The sequence below is a fragment of the Eufriesea mexicana genome, unplaced genomic scaffold, assembly GCF_001483705.2.
Source record: "Eufriesea mexicana isolate 0111107269 unplaced genomic scaffold, ASM148370v2 scaffold10051, whole genome shotgun sequence".
Taxonomy (NCBI): Eukaryota; Metazoa; Arthropoda; class Insecta; order Hymenoptera; family Apidae; genus Eufriesea; species Eufriesea mexicana.
The window spans coordinates 140,957-158,490 of record NW_016917902.1 but is presented as its reverse complement, the minus strand read 5'-3'; the positions used below and the strand labels follow the sequence as shown (position 1 = coordinate 158,490).

General features: G+C 37.0%; 1 protein-coding gene across 1 annotated transcript in view; it reads left to right on the top strand.

The window, feature by feature from the left end:
• The window catches only part of PMCA (plasma membrane calcium-transporting ATPase 3), a 65,439-nt gene that overhangs the window by 8,427 nt on the left and 39,478 nt on the right, over positions 1–17,534 (top strand). Inside the window, exons 2-6 of the mRNA XM_017908153.1 lie at positions 15,962–16,239; positions 16,325–16,522; positions 16,674–16,900; positions 17,209–17,344; positions 17,428–17,528. Coding sequence (XP_017763642.1) covers positions 16,083–16,239; positions 16,325–16,522; positions 16,674–16,900; positions 17,209–17,344; positions 17,428–17,528 — 819 coding nt within the window. The 5' untranslated portion in view covers positions 15,962–16,082. The remainder of the gene's footprint in view (positions 1–15,961; positions 16,240–16,324; positions 16,523–16,673; positions 16,901–17,208; positions 17,345–17,427; positions 17,529–17,534) is intronic.

The window sequence follows — 17,534 nt, the reverse complement described above, 5'->3', positions numbered from 1 at the left end:
ATATATATTGATATTATTAATACAGTTACATACTGTTATATGTATTGTATATATAATGTATGTACGAGACTCGCTGTTTTATGGATAAGGAGGGTTTTCCGCGAGAGGTCAATGAAAAACGTTGTCTTAAAATTCGGGAACGCTATTAATGGAAAAATATTGGTCACTCGGTGCCAAAAGGATTGATGTACGTCGACTTTACGTCTAGTCTGCCGGTACTTTGGCACTCTTCACCGGCGCAGACTCTTACCGTGACCGTCTGCCAAGTTTTTTGATTGCCGTAAATCATTGGAATCTTGTGTTTAATGTTTAGACATCGTTCTTGGAATATATTTTCTTCGGGTTATCCCTGATTTATAACTTAATCTATAAAACTTTTCTCTCCTCCTTTATTCCCTTTCCTTAACCTATATTACAAAACATGCTATCTTAAAAAGGGGGGAGTGGAGGGGAATATAAAGAGACATCAAAAACGATGTTTAACGAGTGACAAGAATTCACCGTATCGTTGGATTATTTATCTCTAAAACGATGAAAATATCGGGGAAAATTAAGAAGTCGGCTCATGGAAACAGCCTTTAGCATTCGATCGCGAACGTTCAATATTCAACGAGTTACGATTTGCCTGTGCATCGGGCGAAAAGTTAATTGAGCTTGCACGTGAGTGGTTTGTGGAACACGCTTTAATGGCCGCTTAAATCGCGCGAAGACGCTTGACAAACTACTGCCACGCGACAGCTAGATTCGTACTACTGAAACTACAACCCTTCCCGTTCTATTCGGTCTGTGTCGCTTTTCAGGTCGCTGGATGCCGATCTATATTATTCCACCTAAATCTATATCATACCAGCTAAATGTACGAGCCGTGCTTCATGCTAACGCTAAATTAAAAGGATGGCCGCTGCTATTTTTTTGTAAATGAAAAATTAATTTAATTCTATTTAGCAGTAGGGATAGCAGCGAGTCCATTAGGGTAATGTAGGGAACGACGTTACCGCGGTACAGCGTGTGACCCAGTTTTACGGTACGCGTTATATATACCTGACTTTCGTTTTCGTTTGCTTATCGAGAAGGGCACGTTAAACGCGATGTCAATGAATGATCAATACGCGAAATGTTAATCATTATAATCGGCCGTCGGACAGAGTTTCTAATATACTCGGAAGAAGCCGTGTAATTACCTGACTCGAGTGTTTTCAAGGTTTCCCCGGTTCGTTGAAACGATTATACGAAGATGAAAAAGGAATTCCGCGAGTTTCTCTTACCTTTCAATTTTATCTCGCTCCTCGCTTCAATTCCAAGGTCAATGTCTCTTAACCTCTAAAATGGCACGACGAAATTTTCCCAACGAACGGTGTTTTTTCTCGAGTATTGTATCTCGTGAATAAAAATAATAATAAAGAGAAAAGAATTATTTTCGTAGGTTGAATTTAATTTAAGAGGAGATGGAGGAATTGGGCGTGTTGAAACGGTAAAACGTTAAAGCGATAGGTTTTTGTTTCAATGGAGTCCGATGGCTCTGTCGGTAAACAGGGTAAACTTTTCGTCGCTCCCTCTTTAAGTGATCCATGGAACAAAGGAGCTTGAGAAATGCCGGGTTTACGTTACTCCAGCAGCGCGTGAGGAGGGAGAGAGATAGCGAGCTCTAAAGTGCAATTTCCAATACATCTCGAGGTCTCTTCGGGCTGCACTAGTGTCCTTAACGCGCGCACATAGTTGATAGGGATCGATAGCTGGAATTATTTTTGCACTGTCTTTCGTGACCCATTTTTCATCGACGTTGTACGTTCTAGCCGGCAATTCCTACGAACTTCTACCTCGCGCGATTCCGCAACTTTTACCGGATAAACGTGATAACGTAATTACAGTTGGGTATTTAAACGGAACGAGGCGGCGCGTCTTGTATTCCGTTTTTCCGTGGTTCCACTATCGCATCCGGATTCGCAACCTATTCTATGGAAGACTAACAAAGCGAAATCAAGGACGTCGCTTATTATTACTAAGGGCTTCGATACCGATCAATACCGTATAATCCAGTAGCATATAACGTTTATCTGCTCTCGACAGGGAACACAAGTGCTATTCAAGAACTTTTTTTATTCTGACAGAGTGAGAGCGCGAGAAGGAGAGAGGTTCTGTCATAACTTCGCACCCTTTCTCCAATTTTGAATTGTCCGTTAACCCTGCAACGTTCCGTACATGAATAACAAAGAAAAATCACTTGGAAAATTATTTCTAATTCGGAATTAAATATTTTTTTTATTTTGACCGAAGTTTTCCAATTTTTTTATTCGAAAACATTCCGGATATTTCGGAAAAATTGCCTGTTAACCTCAAAAGATTTCGTATTCGAGTAACAAATGCAATTAACGCGTTTTTTTAAATATTTTTTTTTATCGAAAGTGATCATTTCTAATTTTAAGATTCTTTTTGATATTTCGTGAAAATGAAAAATTTTATCAACCGAATTTTCAGCTTTCTAATTTTTTGGTGGAAATTTGGAATATTTTGGATATTTCGAATATTTCAGAAAAGTTGTCTGTTAACCTCAAAAGATTTCGTAGTCGAATAACAAATTCAATTAACGCGTTTTTTTAATATTTGTTTTTATCGAATTTTCGACTTTTTAATTCTATTGGAAACTTTGAATATTCTGGACATTTCGGAAAAGTTGCCTACTAACCTCAAAAGATTTCGTAGTCGAATGACAAATGCAAACAACGCGTTGTTTTTATTTTTTTTTTTCCAAAATAATTATTTCTAATTTTATCTACTTTTAATCGAGAATTTTCGACATTTCGTAAAAATGAAAAATTTTAACTCAATTTCTTTCCGTTAATTTTTTTCTTTCTTTGCATTTATTATTAATCTTCCGATATTCAATGGCGGTAGAGCTCTATCGAAAAAGGAAATCCATGTTACGTGATTCAGTATTCATTGCTAACGGTGTATTTTAGGATACAATATCCGATGAGGTAATTGCGGGTCCAAGGCGTGTCAAATTATTTATTGCATTCGTGTAGTGATATATCAGTGTCATATAGGCCGACTGGCTCGCGCATGCCTCTACACTCGGTTAGAAAATGAAGTGTAACATTGAAGCGGAAGTCCCTGGAAACTTTCTACATTGTTTACCCGTAAATCGATTCTCAAAGAATGTCTCCCAAGTTGGGTTAATTTAGTTCGAGAACTGGGGCTAAAAAAGGAACTAGGAAACACAAAAATTTTTTTTTTTTAGTTTATTTAACATATTAAAATCAATATCAATTTTACACAAAATTATTGAATTCATTCGCATAAAATTATACTAAATTTGTGAATGATACTACTGATATTACGTAAAAAGATGTTTTAAACAAAAGTTGTTTGTTATTATAGCCAGTGTGGAATTTAATCGTTATTTTTTCGTTATTTCGCTTCTTTTATCGGAATTATTAATTTTTTAATTAATTTATTTATTTATTTAGCGGTTATTAATTTTTCAATTTATATATCATAATAAGTTTTCAGTTAGCGTTGAACTCCTTCTGGAAGTATCCGATTAAATGTTTCATTTTTGTAATTAAATAAACCAATAAACTCGTATCTTGATAAAAAATGAAAAAACGAAAAAATAGTATAACTGGAAATTAATTATGACGTACGTTCCTTGATACCAGATATTTTTTCCTGTAAAGATAGTTTGTAAATAGTTAAGGTTGTAAGATTAAGTTAATCAATCTGTGTAATATTCCATAAGAATATCGATATCAGAAAATTTTCTAAATTCTTTACGCTGTAGGGAATATTTTTTCAAAAAACAATTTCACCCGTTACGAGAACTTGCTTAACATATCTGTGGAATTAATAAATTAGAAAGAACGTACTTCCATCGTGTATCGAGATAACACGTTTTATCAAAATCGTGTTAGATCTCGATGTTTCGAGCAATAGCAATTTACGTCATACCGTCTTGATTTCGTCAGAAGAGACGTCTGTAGAAGAATTTTTCCAAGAAATATCTTTCATTATCGAATTTCTGCACCTCTCTATCGATATCGATATTATCTCTTACTCTCGATACTTACATGCGATCTTAAAAGAACGATCAACGTTCTAATAAAATCGCTTAACCCATTTCTTACATAGATGTCGTAAAAATGTGTTCTGTCAAACGCGTATCAAACATTCTGGATTTTAAAAACGCCCAGTTTTTAAAAATATCAATCCCTATATATTTAAATGATATTTAAGATAATTTTTCTATCATTAATCGACATTTCTTATAAATAATAATTTATTTAATAGGGTATGGAATCGCATAATCCATTTATACATAGATTTCGTCAAAATATATTCTGTCAAACGTGTGTCAAACATTCTGGATTTTAAAAACACCCAATTTTTTAAAATCTCATAATCCCTATATGATGTTTAAATAATATTTGAGATCATTTTTCTATAGTTAATCGATATTTCTTATAAATAATAACTTATTTCATAGGGCATGGAATCGCATAATCCATAACGAAATGTGTTCTGTCAAACGCGTATCAAACATTCTAGATCTTACCCAATTTTTAAAAATCTCATAATCCTTATATATTTAAATAATATTTAAGATAATTTTCCTATAGTTAATCGACATTTCTTATAAATAATAATTTATTCGACGAGGTATTTTCCACGCCTTTAAGAAATCTTTTCCTCACCACGTATGACTGAGATAAGTATAATAATGAAATACGAGTTGGAACCTGAATAATAAAAAGTCGAAGTAAGTACAGAACACAAAAGAGACCCCGGTGTGTTGGAATGCGAAAAATTATGATTTCCGCGGGAAGGATATACATTGACTTTAAATGAAAGAAATGAAAAGGATACGAGCTTTGTCATATAACCAGGATAAAAAGAAACGTTATCCTATAGAGACTAAAGTAATTTCATGAAAATCTCCAGAGTTTATAAAGGTTGTATTTAAATATTCATTTATTTTTTAAATAAAGAAATAGTATTTATATAACAAATCAAAAATGGAAAACACGTGTCTACTTGTAAGCTCTCGTATGTACATACAAATTTGTAACACTCATATTTCTCGAATAAATACAATTTTTCTTTTTCTTTTTCATTTTTGTAAATAGCATGTTCTCTTTTTTTAAGTTTCAGCTCACGGATGTGAATTCCCGAAAGCATCGTTTATTATTCACGTTGTATCATCGAGTACAATTTTCTTACAAAATATCGATTTCACGCGACATTATTCGACATTACCGTACTGTAAACTAATCGGATACGACGCTTTGTGAACTCTCCTTTAATCGTCTAATATTCTAATTTTATTCCGGACGCCTGAAAATACTTCGCTAAATTTTTATACAATTTTGCACATGATTTAAACGTATCGGAGTAACGCCAAACGTGAAAGATCCCGGGTGTAAGTTTGCTAACCTAAAAATACGACACGTCGATTAGAGTTGATTACAACAACTTTAAAAATCGGTCGATTTTCCTTCGAATCTTCACGATTCTAACGTAACTCGATCAACGATAATCGTTTGTTAATCTCGTTAACGTAATTTCGATACACCCAGTGGCACGCGGTGTAAAGAGGTTAGGAAGATTCGTTGACCGATCATGAGGACCTGCCTGTCGAACTGCAGTGACGTCTCACGTGTGGAAGACAGAAATTCTTGGGCCGAGGCTATCCTCCTCTATCCTTAGATCGATGCGTATTTCTGCATGATCTGAAAAAGGACAAAGAAGTGGTGTGGTGATTGAATAGAGGGCCCGCGTGTCGGACGCTTTTAATTTCCTGTTCATTGACGTCTGATGTGAATTAACCTTATTGGCGTTTAACGGTTTATTTAGCTTTCTGGTCTAATCTTAACTGGCGCATTAAATCGTGCATAATGGTGTCACGATTGTTACGTTCGTTGTAACACTTTCGCTGCACGATGTCCGGTACACTTGACGCTTGAGTATTTATATACAGATAGAAGAGGAAAAGAGAGAGGTTATGTCTGTGCGGACATCAGTAGGATGTGTTTCATCGAGTCCGATATTGAATTAATATTATCCATTAACACGCTGACGTAGGAGGTGCTCGTTAACCCTGGATTGCTTAACTGGGTTACAACAAACGTGGATTCAAAACAATTAATAGCTAATTGCCCGCTGTCGCTTCTAATAAAGAAAATTTGACAAATGCGCAAATCATAGTTCGAATTGAGAACTTCAATGTGGGTATCCGAAGGAAACTATGGAAAATATTTTCCCGTGGAAAATTGTTTCAACGTTGGTGCAAAATCACGATGGCGTCCTGGGGAAAAAGGTCCACTTCGTTGCATTTCCTGTCGCGAAAAAAATCAGACGAACGTCGGTTAAATTCAGCCAGACTTGTAAGTCTGGCTTTTTGTCGTAGATGATAATACGAGCTACGTATCGATCGACCACCCAGTCCAAGATTCGTGACGTAATAACACTGTGTGCGTCACGGTTCAGGAATACGGGGTATCCTGGCAGGTCAGAGCGACTTCCAGTGAAAAACTAAATATTTTCCAGACGCGAATTTTCGCGCACAATAGGGTACACCTTATTCGAGTCACGATTCATTACTAGCACCGATAGGGATTTTTAGGGACAATGAAAAGTCGAACAATGGCCGATAAAACTAGATAATTATTCGTTTAAAGGAATAAACATTTAAATACGTGAAAATACAGAGGGAAAATAAAATGTCAGCACGCTGGTTTCGTTTCAAATTCGAAATTCGACATTTTGGATATTTCGAGGACATATTTGGAGGAAATTTGTTGCTTCGTGTAATTCTTGAATTGGTTAGAGTAGTGAAAAATTTAAGTATACAGAGACTTATTTGTACGCTTATTTGCTCTTGGCTGATGTCGAAGAACGCTCGATTGTCGAATAATTAAATAACTTCGCGATGCATAGCGTGCCGCGAATGGTTAATTTCGCGATAATTCATCGCAACGAAGACGTTTTTCTGTCCACGATCATAAGCAGGACCGAGTTAGGCGTGGACGACGTGGGCGATTCAAACGTTAGGGCGATATAAATAAACAGCTCGCTTAATCTATAAAAATTTTCGAATACCTTGCATTGCCATTTGGCATTCCTATGCGAGAAAAATTCCCTATAACCTTCTCGTTGGAAAATCGTCTTTTAGATAGTCCATTCCGTTAAACGCATGGTAAAATGGTTTAGTTTGCATTTTAGCGTATATTCCTTCAGCGTTACGATCCAAAGACTTTTATCTTGTACTTCTCGGTAACATAACCTATAATGGAGATAATGGAGGTTCGTGTAAACTGGATTTATATTTATACCAAAATTGGAAATGATCACGCGTTGAATCATTAATTTTCCGCAAGCTTCTGAGAACCTCGATAATTATAGAGTAGCATGTTACAAAACGAAATTGAACAGTACGTCTTACATAATTCTGTATTTTTATTCGTTAATACACTTGTGAAACATACAATCGTACATTTTATTTCTCTTTTCTTTTTCAATTAATTATAAAAATTCAATTAAATTCAATTAAATTCCACATCTTTAATCGAGGTAATTTTGTACTCTCCAGAAAAGCAATATTAAAGTATCCATTCAAAAGTTGTCACTGTAATTTCAATTACTTCGGTATATCGGTGAAGCCCACGAGATAGCTCTTCGTTGTACTCTAAACACCTTTTCATCCTCCTTATTGTGTTACTTGATAACCTATAAAAAGGACATATGCAAGAAAAGGATAGCTCTGTAAGCATGCACGATAGCAGCTGCCATCTTGGCGGTATTTTCGCGATGGTTCGTACGAAATCGTGGAACTTCGGTTATTCGTGTCGTGCCAAGTCCGGACATGGTGATCCATTCCAATAGGTAACGCATGATTCCGTGTCAGAGATTGCCAGTTATCCCTTTCGAACGACTCTAACGTATCCTACAAGATCGAAATTGCGTCGTTGGGCGAATAGGTTAGGAACGCAGCGAGTGAGGTTAGAAGCGGCGGGCTGCTGTGAATTGGTCCTGATTTTCGTTCACAGAGCCGCCGGGAAAAGGGATACGAAGCGATAAACTTTCGTGTCGTGGATACCGGACTTCCGATCGTTTCTTTGAAATAGGATCGAGGGAACATCAGAGCGGAATAATTTGATTAAAATGCCTGGATACACGCGAGTGAACTCGTTCGGTAATTGTGTTGCACTAACGTGTTTATTGCCGCTCGGGATCCTCTCTGATCGGCAAAGTAACGAATCCTTGGTTCACTTTTTTAAGTGAAAATAAAAAAACATTCTTTTTTCAAATTTCCATCTATTCTGGTAAATCTTCTATCCCGATACGGCATGTGCCCGATGTGTAACGGTTACGCGAGGCAATGGGATACGTATCCACACCCACGCCTTAATGCAAATATCAAATGTTTTACGACATGTAAAAGCAATGACGATGATAGTCAGCCAAGCCTGTTAGATCCTACGATAGGAATTCTTTTCGATTACGTATTCAGTGGCGCACTACTTGTCTCATCATTGAACCAGGTGCACATTGAAAATCGTAAACTGTGGTTGTTCGTTGACGCTCTTTCAAGGCGCATGCCTCTTCTTCGGATATATTTCTATCTTTCTCAAACTCGTGTTCCTTTCAACCTTCCCCAAATATGTTCCTTCCTTATCTCTACAACGCGAGTCAATATTTGCTGTGCACTTAAGTGACGCGTGGTGGGGGGTTGCAACCACCTCGCCAACCAACGGATTTTCCATTAATAATGTACACTGAAACCGAAACAATTAATCGGACATCGAATTATGGTTAATTAGACACTACGACAAGAATTTCGAATTTTTTTTCCCATTTTTCGTATAAAAAGAAAATAATCGAAGGTTAAAAATATTTTTTTCATTTTTGAAACGTAACGAGGAAATTAGGGGTCTGTGAATGCATGCAGGGTTTGGAATGCATCGAAGCTCTCTTTGAAAATATATTTCGCGTATTTTTGATCCATTTCTCGTCGGAAGAGTCTTACTCAGTACCCTTTCCAAATATTTTTTATTTCCAGATTCGATTCGTAATGCATAACCTATTACTTTGCAACTGTACGTGAAACATTCGTCTAAATAAACATAGCGGAGGGATAGCGAAGGCATATAATAGTGGTATCTATATATAATGCTCGGTCACGAGCGTGTTCTTCGTCCACCGTTTCCATGAAGGCATCGTGTTTAGCGTGACGAATACTGATTAGCAATGTAATATCGCAGTGTCGTTGTATTCGCGTTCTCCGAAGATATTCTTTCAATTGTGATGTCTGTTACAAAGAATCTGTCGCGTTACTTCTGTTTCTTAGTGAATCACGACTTTTACGCGCCTACGTATTTATTAAGGCGCGCACACATGTAACCGAATGATTTTATCTCTCCATAAAGCGTGATTATACCGAAATTATCGAAGCTTGGTAAATTTTTTTACGCTTTATGCAGGATTCTCTGTATCGTTTTGTCGAAGATATGTGGTAATTTAGTAAGCAAAACCGAGGTGAAATTACTGCCATTTAATGGCGGCAAATTCCTGGAATTGTTATTTCGTCCGGTCATTTTACAGCAGATTCACTCCTCCATTTATTTTTCTTGTCAATTCACAACGCTGGTCAGTGATAGATGTATTTGTTTTTTTTTTCTCCTTTTTTTTTTCCTTTTTATTTTACGATATTTGACGATTGTTGATGAACGATAATTTTAACGATAAATTTATCGAAGTTTGCAAAATGCTGTGTGCTTATCTCTTTCATCGGTAGCAAATAAGTTATATCGATTAATTTTTACTATTTACTCTGACCATACACGTGATTTTTATATAATAAGTAAAGAGCAACATAGTCTGCTTATCTCGGGATTCTTAATTTTAAAACTTGTATATACGAGATAAAAGAAGGTTTCCCATCGAGTGAACGTTTATTATAATTCAACTCCTGTGACGTGTACATTTTTGTAGAAATCAGCGTGACAATAAAAGGCAAGACTTACGACTGTTTATCTGATGTTTTATTACTTTATTTCTATTTACATTGACGCAATTCCAAGTACTGTCTCAGCCGTTACTCTCCCTTTATGATCCATAGTTCGAGTATTACATTGCTCGAAATAAAAGTCTCATCATCCGCTGCCATTTTAACAGTAGAAAGTCCAACATTCCGAGCGAGATATACCGACATATATAAATGCATATTGGAATCGCATATATAATTCGCACCGATGCATCTCACTGAACTTTCCGCATAAAACTATTTCATTTACATGTCACGGATTTTCCAGCGATATTTTATTGTAATCGAAAATAAAGTTTGTTTTCATATCTAATTTTCGTTTCTTTTTTCTATATTCACCAAAATGTTTCAGCAATTTGTGCCGTATAATAGAGCCATGTGACTGGGCCGAGAAAATCAGATCAATAAGTACATTCAAGTAGCGCGGGGTTCGGGCCGAGTTTTCATAGAGCGCGCTGTCGGCGCTCCCGCGCTTCCCTACGAAGGTACGAAATTCGAGTTCAATTCGTTCGTGGCAGACGCTGTGCGCGTTCATCTCTCCCTCCCCAAATTCGCCTCGTGTGTCTACGTTCAAATATATCCGGAGTGTGTTCCCGTTCGTTTTGTCTGCCGCCGGTTCGATTGACGTCATAATACGACAGCGTGGAGCACATTAGCGTCATGGAACGTTTACACGATACTTTACTTCGGCACGTTATCAATCTTGTCGGTTTACAGCGGCCTATGCCGGTATCTTGAAATCTGTCAGGCCTATTATCGGTGGCTGGGCGAGAAGGTCGACATCGCCACTCTAGTACCACCACTTCTCTACCCCCTCCAAGCTGTCGCTTGGCTTTAGTGTCACCATTGAGCGCGCACCACGGCCGTCTGTGAATTTTTCTTTCATAGTCGTTTCGCGAATTCGTTCGCTCGATGAATCGAGACGGGGAACGTCTCTTTGCGGAAGACAATTCTATCGAAGTTCCTCATCGGCCCTCGTGTGCCGTCCTACCGGCCTTGGGTTTATAAATATTCAGCTTAGTGCGACTGTGTCTGTGTCTGTGCCATTCGTTGCTACAGCCGAAGATATGCACCCGGTTTTCCTCGTAAGTAGGCTTTCTGGTATGACTTATGTTGTTACGGGATATGAAGAATTTTCGTTTTGTCGTGTATTCCATGAAATAGATGAACGTCTGTAAAGGAGACCGTCTTTGAATTATCGCGTTGGTGGATGTAGGATTGGTGCACCACGTAACGATGAAAATTAAAAGGAATACGAATGACGATGTTGCAGTAAGTAATTGAATTCTGTGTATTTCATACTTGGGTTGCTACGTCGATTTAATTGAAATTCGTGGAATAACGCGTACTTGAGAGAATGACAGGGAAAAATTTCGACGGTATTTAAAACAGACGGTAACTGCATTATTTTTCTTTTTTTTTCTTCTCTTTTTATGTATTCCTCACATGGCTCATCAGTCGGAAAAAGCGAGTAATGAGAACATGGAACAGTGAATGGTTTGTATGACACTCAGCGTTGCGCGCGCGCACGCGACCGTGTATCACATGAATAATTGCATACGGATGCACAAATGCATACAGATGCTTATGCGCTGTAAATCTCGCGTGTTCCGCGGCTTAATTGTCACTCTTCGCTTCAACTAAGGTCATCCCACTCAGTTTCCACGCCACGAGACTTGAATCTGTCCATTAGACTTTTTTCTCGATTTTTTCTTTTTTTTTTTTTTTTTTTTAATAATAAAATAGGTCGTTAAAAAAATTGGAATAACGTTAGTATTTTTATCTGCGAAGATAATAATAATGATGGTATATATTTAGAGAAGATCTTATTTGTACTAGTAGATATATGGATTTGATAATATTACAAATATATATTAGTCGTTGAGTTTTAACTGATTACAGCTGTCTGTTATTGACGTGCTTTTAGAATTGAACTTCTGTGGAGGAACAACGAGGTCTTGTGACAATTTAAATGAAAAATCTTGATAAACGAATAAATGGATTTTCTATGATTTTTACTTCGATTTTTAATTAAAATGAGAAATGTGATTAATATATTAATATTTGTGTCAGTGGTAAATTTCCAAAAATTTCTGTTCTAGTTTTGATTATTGCAAGTTCTCGTACGCTGCGCTAATTGTATTCAAAGTAGTATAAACATATCAGTAATCGTGGTGGTGTAATCGGTAAGTTACTGGATTAGTACGCGGGAGATCCTAGGTTGGAGACCAATCATGTATAATATTTACAACCCCACGCGGATTCGATTTCGTTTTCACTATTATTTCGCGTAAAATATCATTTAGACTACTCTGGATTGTTCAGTTACGACAATAAATATAGTATTGTTCAAATAATAATTTGATAAAAAACAAAAAAAAATCACTAGACTTTTCACTCGGTGTTTGATGTATCGAGGAGATAATTAATTATAGCTAATGAAGTACCTACTTAATGAAATCTTTACTTATCCTTTAATTAACCACGTTGAATACAAAACCACCAGAAATTAGAACACATAACAACCACCAAGATTTCTTGGCTCCTAGCAAAAATATAGTTGATAACTGGCACGTGCGGTCATGGCTGATCCCTGAAAGGTTGGAAATGGTGAATTCTTTAAGGGGTCCAGAAATAAGACGGAACATATACACGATATGTGTTGTATATGTTGCGCCTGGGTAACACTATAGTTCGAACACGTGAAATACTAAATATATACGGGTCGTCCGTGCGGCAAGTTCGCGTCGAAATAGAGCAATTTTATCCGATTCAGTGAAAACTGATCCCGTGAGGCATTATAATTAGAGGCCGAGGAGTTATTGTTGGATTCCCCGAGATTATTGATGGATCGATTGCTGTTAACGTGGCATCGATGTAAAGTGTTGATATATGAGAAAAATTCATTTCGAAAAAGTGCATCGCACGACATAACCTCTTCATTATGTATCGTATAAAATTTGCCAGTGGAAGATGATGGTAGTAGTTTGTTATGCAGAGGTAATTTCATGCCTTAACCTCTATCGGGAGGTACCGTCCCGATAGGGGTAAGGCATGAAATTAAATGTAAAACGACGTTGCCTGAAAATAAGGGCAGTTTACCACCTTTACGCTTAGTATCGCAGTAGTTAGTCTTCCCATCAAATCAGCTTCTAATTAAGGAAGCCCTCCCTTGGTCAACAACTCCTCACGCATTGAACCTATATAACCCAAGGGAGAAAGAGAGCGAGATTACTCGATTTCTCTGTAGAGTTTGCATCATTAACACTTGGGTGTGAGTAAAGAGAGATTTTATCGTTTAGAAAATTGCCAGACATAATTGGAACGGCAAACGAAACGCTGTAGATCGACAATTTCGAAATTTTACATAGGTTAGGTTCATCGATGATTCCTATAAAATTGTTAAAACGACGCACGAACTTAAAAAATAATCGATAGTTCGATAGTTAAAAAAGTTCGATAACAAGAATTCCTCACCACGACGACGAGACCCCCTTCTCTCTCTCTCTCTTTCTCTCTCTCTCTCTCTCTCTCTCTCTCTCCTTTCGAAAGCGCGAACGAGTGTAAACAATAGAAGGAAATCCGCGTGAAAATACGAAAATAGTTGGAATTGGATGGTAAAAGAATTCCGTGTCTCCTCTTTAGTAACTCCCTCTTCTCCTCTTGCTTTGCCGCTCTGTTTGCCCCGTATCGACTGTGGCTCTTCAGCTCAATCAACAATATCGACACGTACTCTCGAAATATAGAGCACTGAGAAAACATCTCTTTCCTCCATGCGGCCAAGGAAATGGCCTCTGACCGCTTGAAACAATTCCTTTTAGTTAAACGAAGCTCTTTAAACACGAGAGGTTATTGGGGTAGAAAAAAGGAGAACGTCGATTACCAGAATACGGCAACTACGTAGTTCTATTACGAATGAAAAATCATAACAATTATTACTTTTCATTCCTCGAGTTTCGATATTACATTATTCGATAATTACACTCTCGTAACAAGTACGAAAACTTACGGTTATATGTACTTTTGTTCGCTGCGTACGAATTCAATTTTTTCGTGTCGCCATTTTGTCACGCGGTTAATCAGTCAAATATTTTCCGCGGACAACGTTGGAAATGCGATCATACCGCTGAGATCATTGTGAATTCTTGTTCTCTCACGATGATACCTGTCATACATCAGTCGTTAATAGGAATTTAAGGTTGCCGTAACTAGTTGTTTAGCAGGAGTCTGCTTGTAATAGGATGAAAATAGAGTTGTGAGTAAAAATTACGTAAACGCGATGAATGAATCAGGTTGAACTTTCCAAGTGAAAATGTGCGCAGGGAGCGTTCAGTTGATCGCGAGACTCGCTATGTGGTGTGTCGACTCCGATGCTGAATTCCGGCTCGTGCGTTCCACGATATCGTAAATTACATATTGCGAAACATTGTGAGTGTTTGTATCGGTGAAACACGTTGCAAGGATTCTTCGATTTACAGAAATTAATTACGATATATAAGAAAGTAAATCCACACTTATTTAAAGATTTAAATATTCAACGGTCGACGGTTCTTTTGGCAATAACGGATCTATAATGGAATTATTAAAGAATGTTTTTAAATTTTTCCAAGGTTGTATACAACTTGAAAAAAAAATGTTACAAATTTCACCAAACGTACCTAGTATTATAGATTACAATTTATGATATCGTTAGGTTTTCCTTCGCAACGTTGGTTTATCAAGTATCTAGCCGCAAGTGGAATCGGAGGAAAATAGTGAAACTTTGCGCAGTACGCGTGCGAGCACCTAGAGGGCAACACGAATCGATTAGTACTTTGCTAATGGCTTATTTCACTTAACACGCCTTTCCGTAGCGAGCAAGTTCGCTGCTTAGACTGGTGTGTCGCGAATCGGGTTTTGCATGTTCGAGATTGACAGAAAAGAATGAAGTTTCGTGGCTCGTACCAGTGAGGGAAGGTCGGTTTGCATGCCAATTCGCGATCCGTTCTCGGCATCAACACGTAAATTGTCACCAGAAGGTAAACGGGGAGTTGTCTCCCTCTGTGTTTCTCCCTGTGTCTCTGTCATCGCACTGTCTCTTTTCCGCGGTCGGTGTTATTTATAGATAGACTATATCGTCAATGTTCGTTCAATTGGTCGGACCCGTTACAGTTTCTTCATTGTGACATCATTTCCGAAGCGAGTGTCTATCATTTTTATTGCTGTCTGTCGTCTCTCAGTAATGACTCATTTGTTCAAGGTACATAACCTCAAAGCCATGTCGGCGTTCGATGACAGTCTAGACCGCTCATGGCAGGCTTTTTCTCCTCGTCGTTAGTACTTTACGATTATTCTATTACATCTGACATATTTTTTTGCAATTTCAACCATTGATACGGAGCAATCGATAATGATCGGCTCCACTGACTTGGATTTTCTGTTGTCTCCTAGAAAAGGTTGTTCTGAAGAAGATTGTTCTCTTAAAGTGCTATTAAAATTGTATGAAATCTCTATTTATAACTTCAGAATCTTTTTTTCTTTTTTGGTTACAGTAGCATAGTGGCTACTGTAACTCGAAATGGAATTCCCTATAAATTATTTTTCATGTAGTTGAGTTATTTATTCGTGGTGGATTGTTTAACATTGATGGTATAGCATTATATAAATATATATAATCATATAAATATTTATGTGGGCTTTTCACCTCTTTTTTAGAACTTTTGAAACATTTTACCAATATAATAATGACATAATGACACATCTGTTTAAATAACTATGACTCACATGCCACTATCATATGCTAATTACTTGTTCTTTGATCAATATTCATAGCAGAGTAATGAAACCCATGCATATCTTAATCCAGGAATGGCAATCTTAGATATAAGAAGGATCTGTACTAAAGTGGAATATTGAAACAATTCGTTTGTTTATTTGTTGTAGCTGTTGGCCCTCCAATTTCCTGGAGGCCAGTGGTGTCAGTGACACCAAAGAATAATACGAACTGCTAGCGTGAAGGAATACAGTAGAGTTGGCTTAGGCCAACGTCGGTGGACAAAACAAAATGGCAACAATAGATGGCCGACCAACCCAATATGGTGTCACCCTTAAGCAACTTCGTGAGCTCATGGAACTCCGAGGACGTGAAGGTGTCAATAAAATCAATAGTTATGGTGGTGTGCAGGAGATTTGTAAAAAATTATATACTTCACCCAGTGAAGGTAAGATTCTTTTATTGTAATTCTGACTTATTCAAAGAAGCATTTGATTGAAATATTTGTAAATAAAATTTTATTTGCTATGCAGGTCTTAGTGGATCAGCAGCAGATATCCAACATAGACGAGATACGTTTGGTTCCAATCTAATACCTCCAAAACCACCAAAAACGTTTCTACAATTAGTGTGGGAAGCTCTTCAAGATGTTACATTAATCATCTTGGAAGTAGCAGCTTTGATTTCGTTAGGTCTTAGCTTTTATCATCCAGCAGACGAAGAAGAAAAACGTAAATATGAATTTTATTATCATTACTATATCATTTCTTAGTTACTGGATAAAGAATAAAAGTGAATTAATGTTTTGTATTTTTATGATTGATGATTTTATGATTATGATGAAGGAAGATAAAAAGAAAATCATTTTTATACATTTTTCAGCTTTGGTAGATGAAGATGAAGCAAAATATGGTTGGATTGAAGGCGCTGCTATATTTATTTCTGTGATCTTGGTGGTAATAGTAACAGCTTCCAATGATTACTCTAAGGAAAAACAGTTTAGGGGCCTCCAAAGTCGGATAGAAGGGGAGCATAAATTCTCTGTCATTCGGCAAGGAGAGGTTAAACAGATCTCTGTGTCTGACATTGTTGTTGGTGATATATGTCAGGTATGTATAATAAATTTTTTAATTTTGTTAACAAAAAAATCATATTTTAAATGCAGACAAAACTATACCTGTGTTTAAAAGTTAAAGATTTGTGATTCTCTGGTTAACACAAGTAAGCCATATTTGAATCAGTAATAAGTTTAAATATAATATAGGAATATTTGTAATTAAATTGGCAACTTCTTGAACATGTTTTTGTTTGAGAATTTGTCAATAAATCATGCATCAATACTGAGTTTTGGGATACGAATATTACTTTTCCAAAAAATAAAGAAGGTCTTCCTTAAATTGAGTAATCTACAATTCAGATAAAATATGGAGACCTGCTGCCGGCAGATGGTATCCTTATACAAAGCAACGATCTCAAAGTGGATGAATCCAGTTTAACCGGAGAGTCAGACCATGTTAAAAAAGGAGAATCGTTCGATCCCTTGGTACTCTCAGGTGAGGGTTCTGTTTCGAAGATCGAACATAATTTGTTTATTTCATTGGGATTGCGATTATAACGATTTATGTCTGTTCTAAAGGTACACATGTGATGGAGGGTTCTGGGAAAATGTTAGTTACTGCGGTTGGCGTCAACTCACAGGCTGGTATTATCTTTACTTTGTTGGGTGCTGCTGTTGATCAGCAG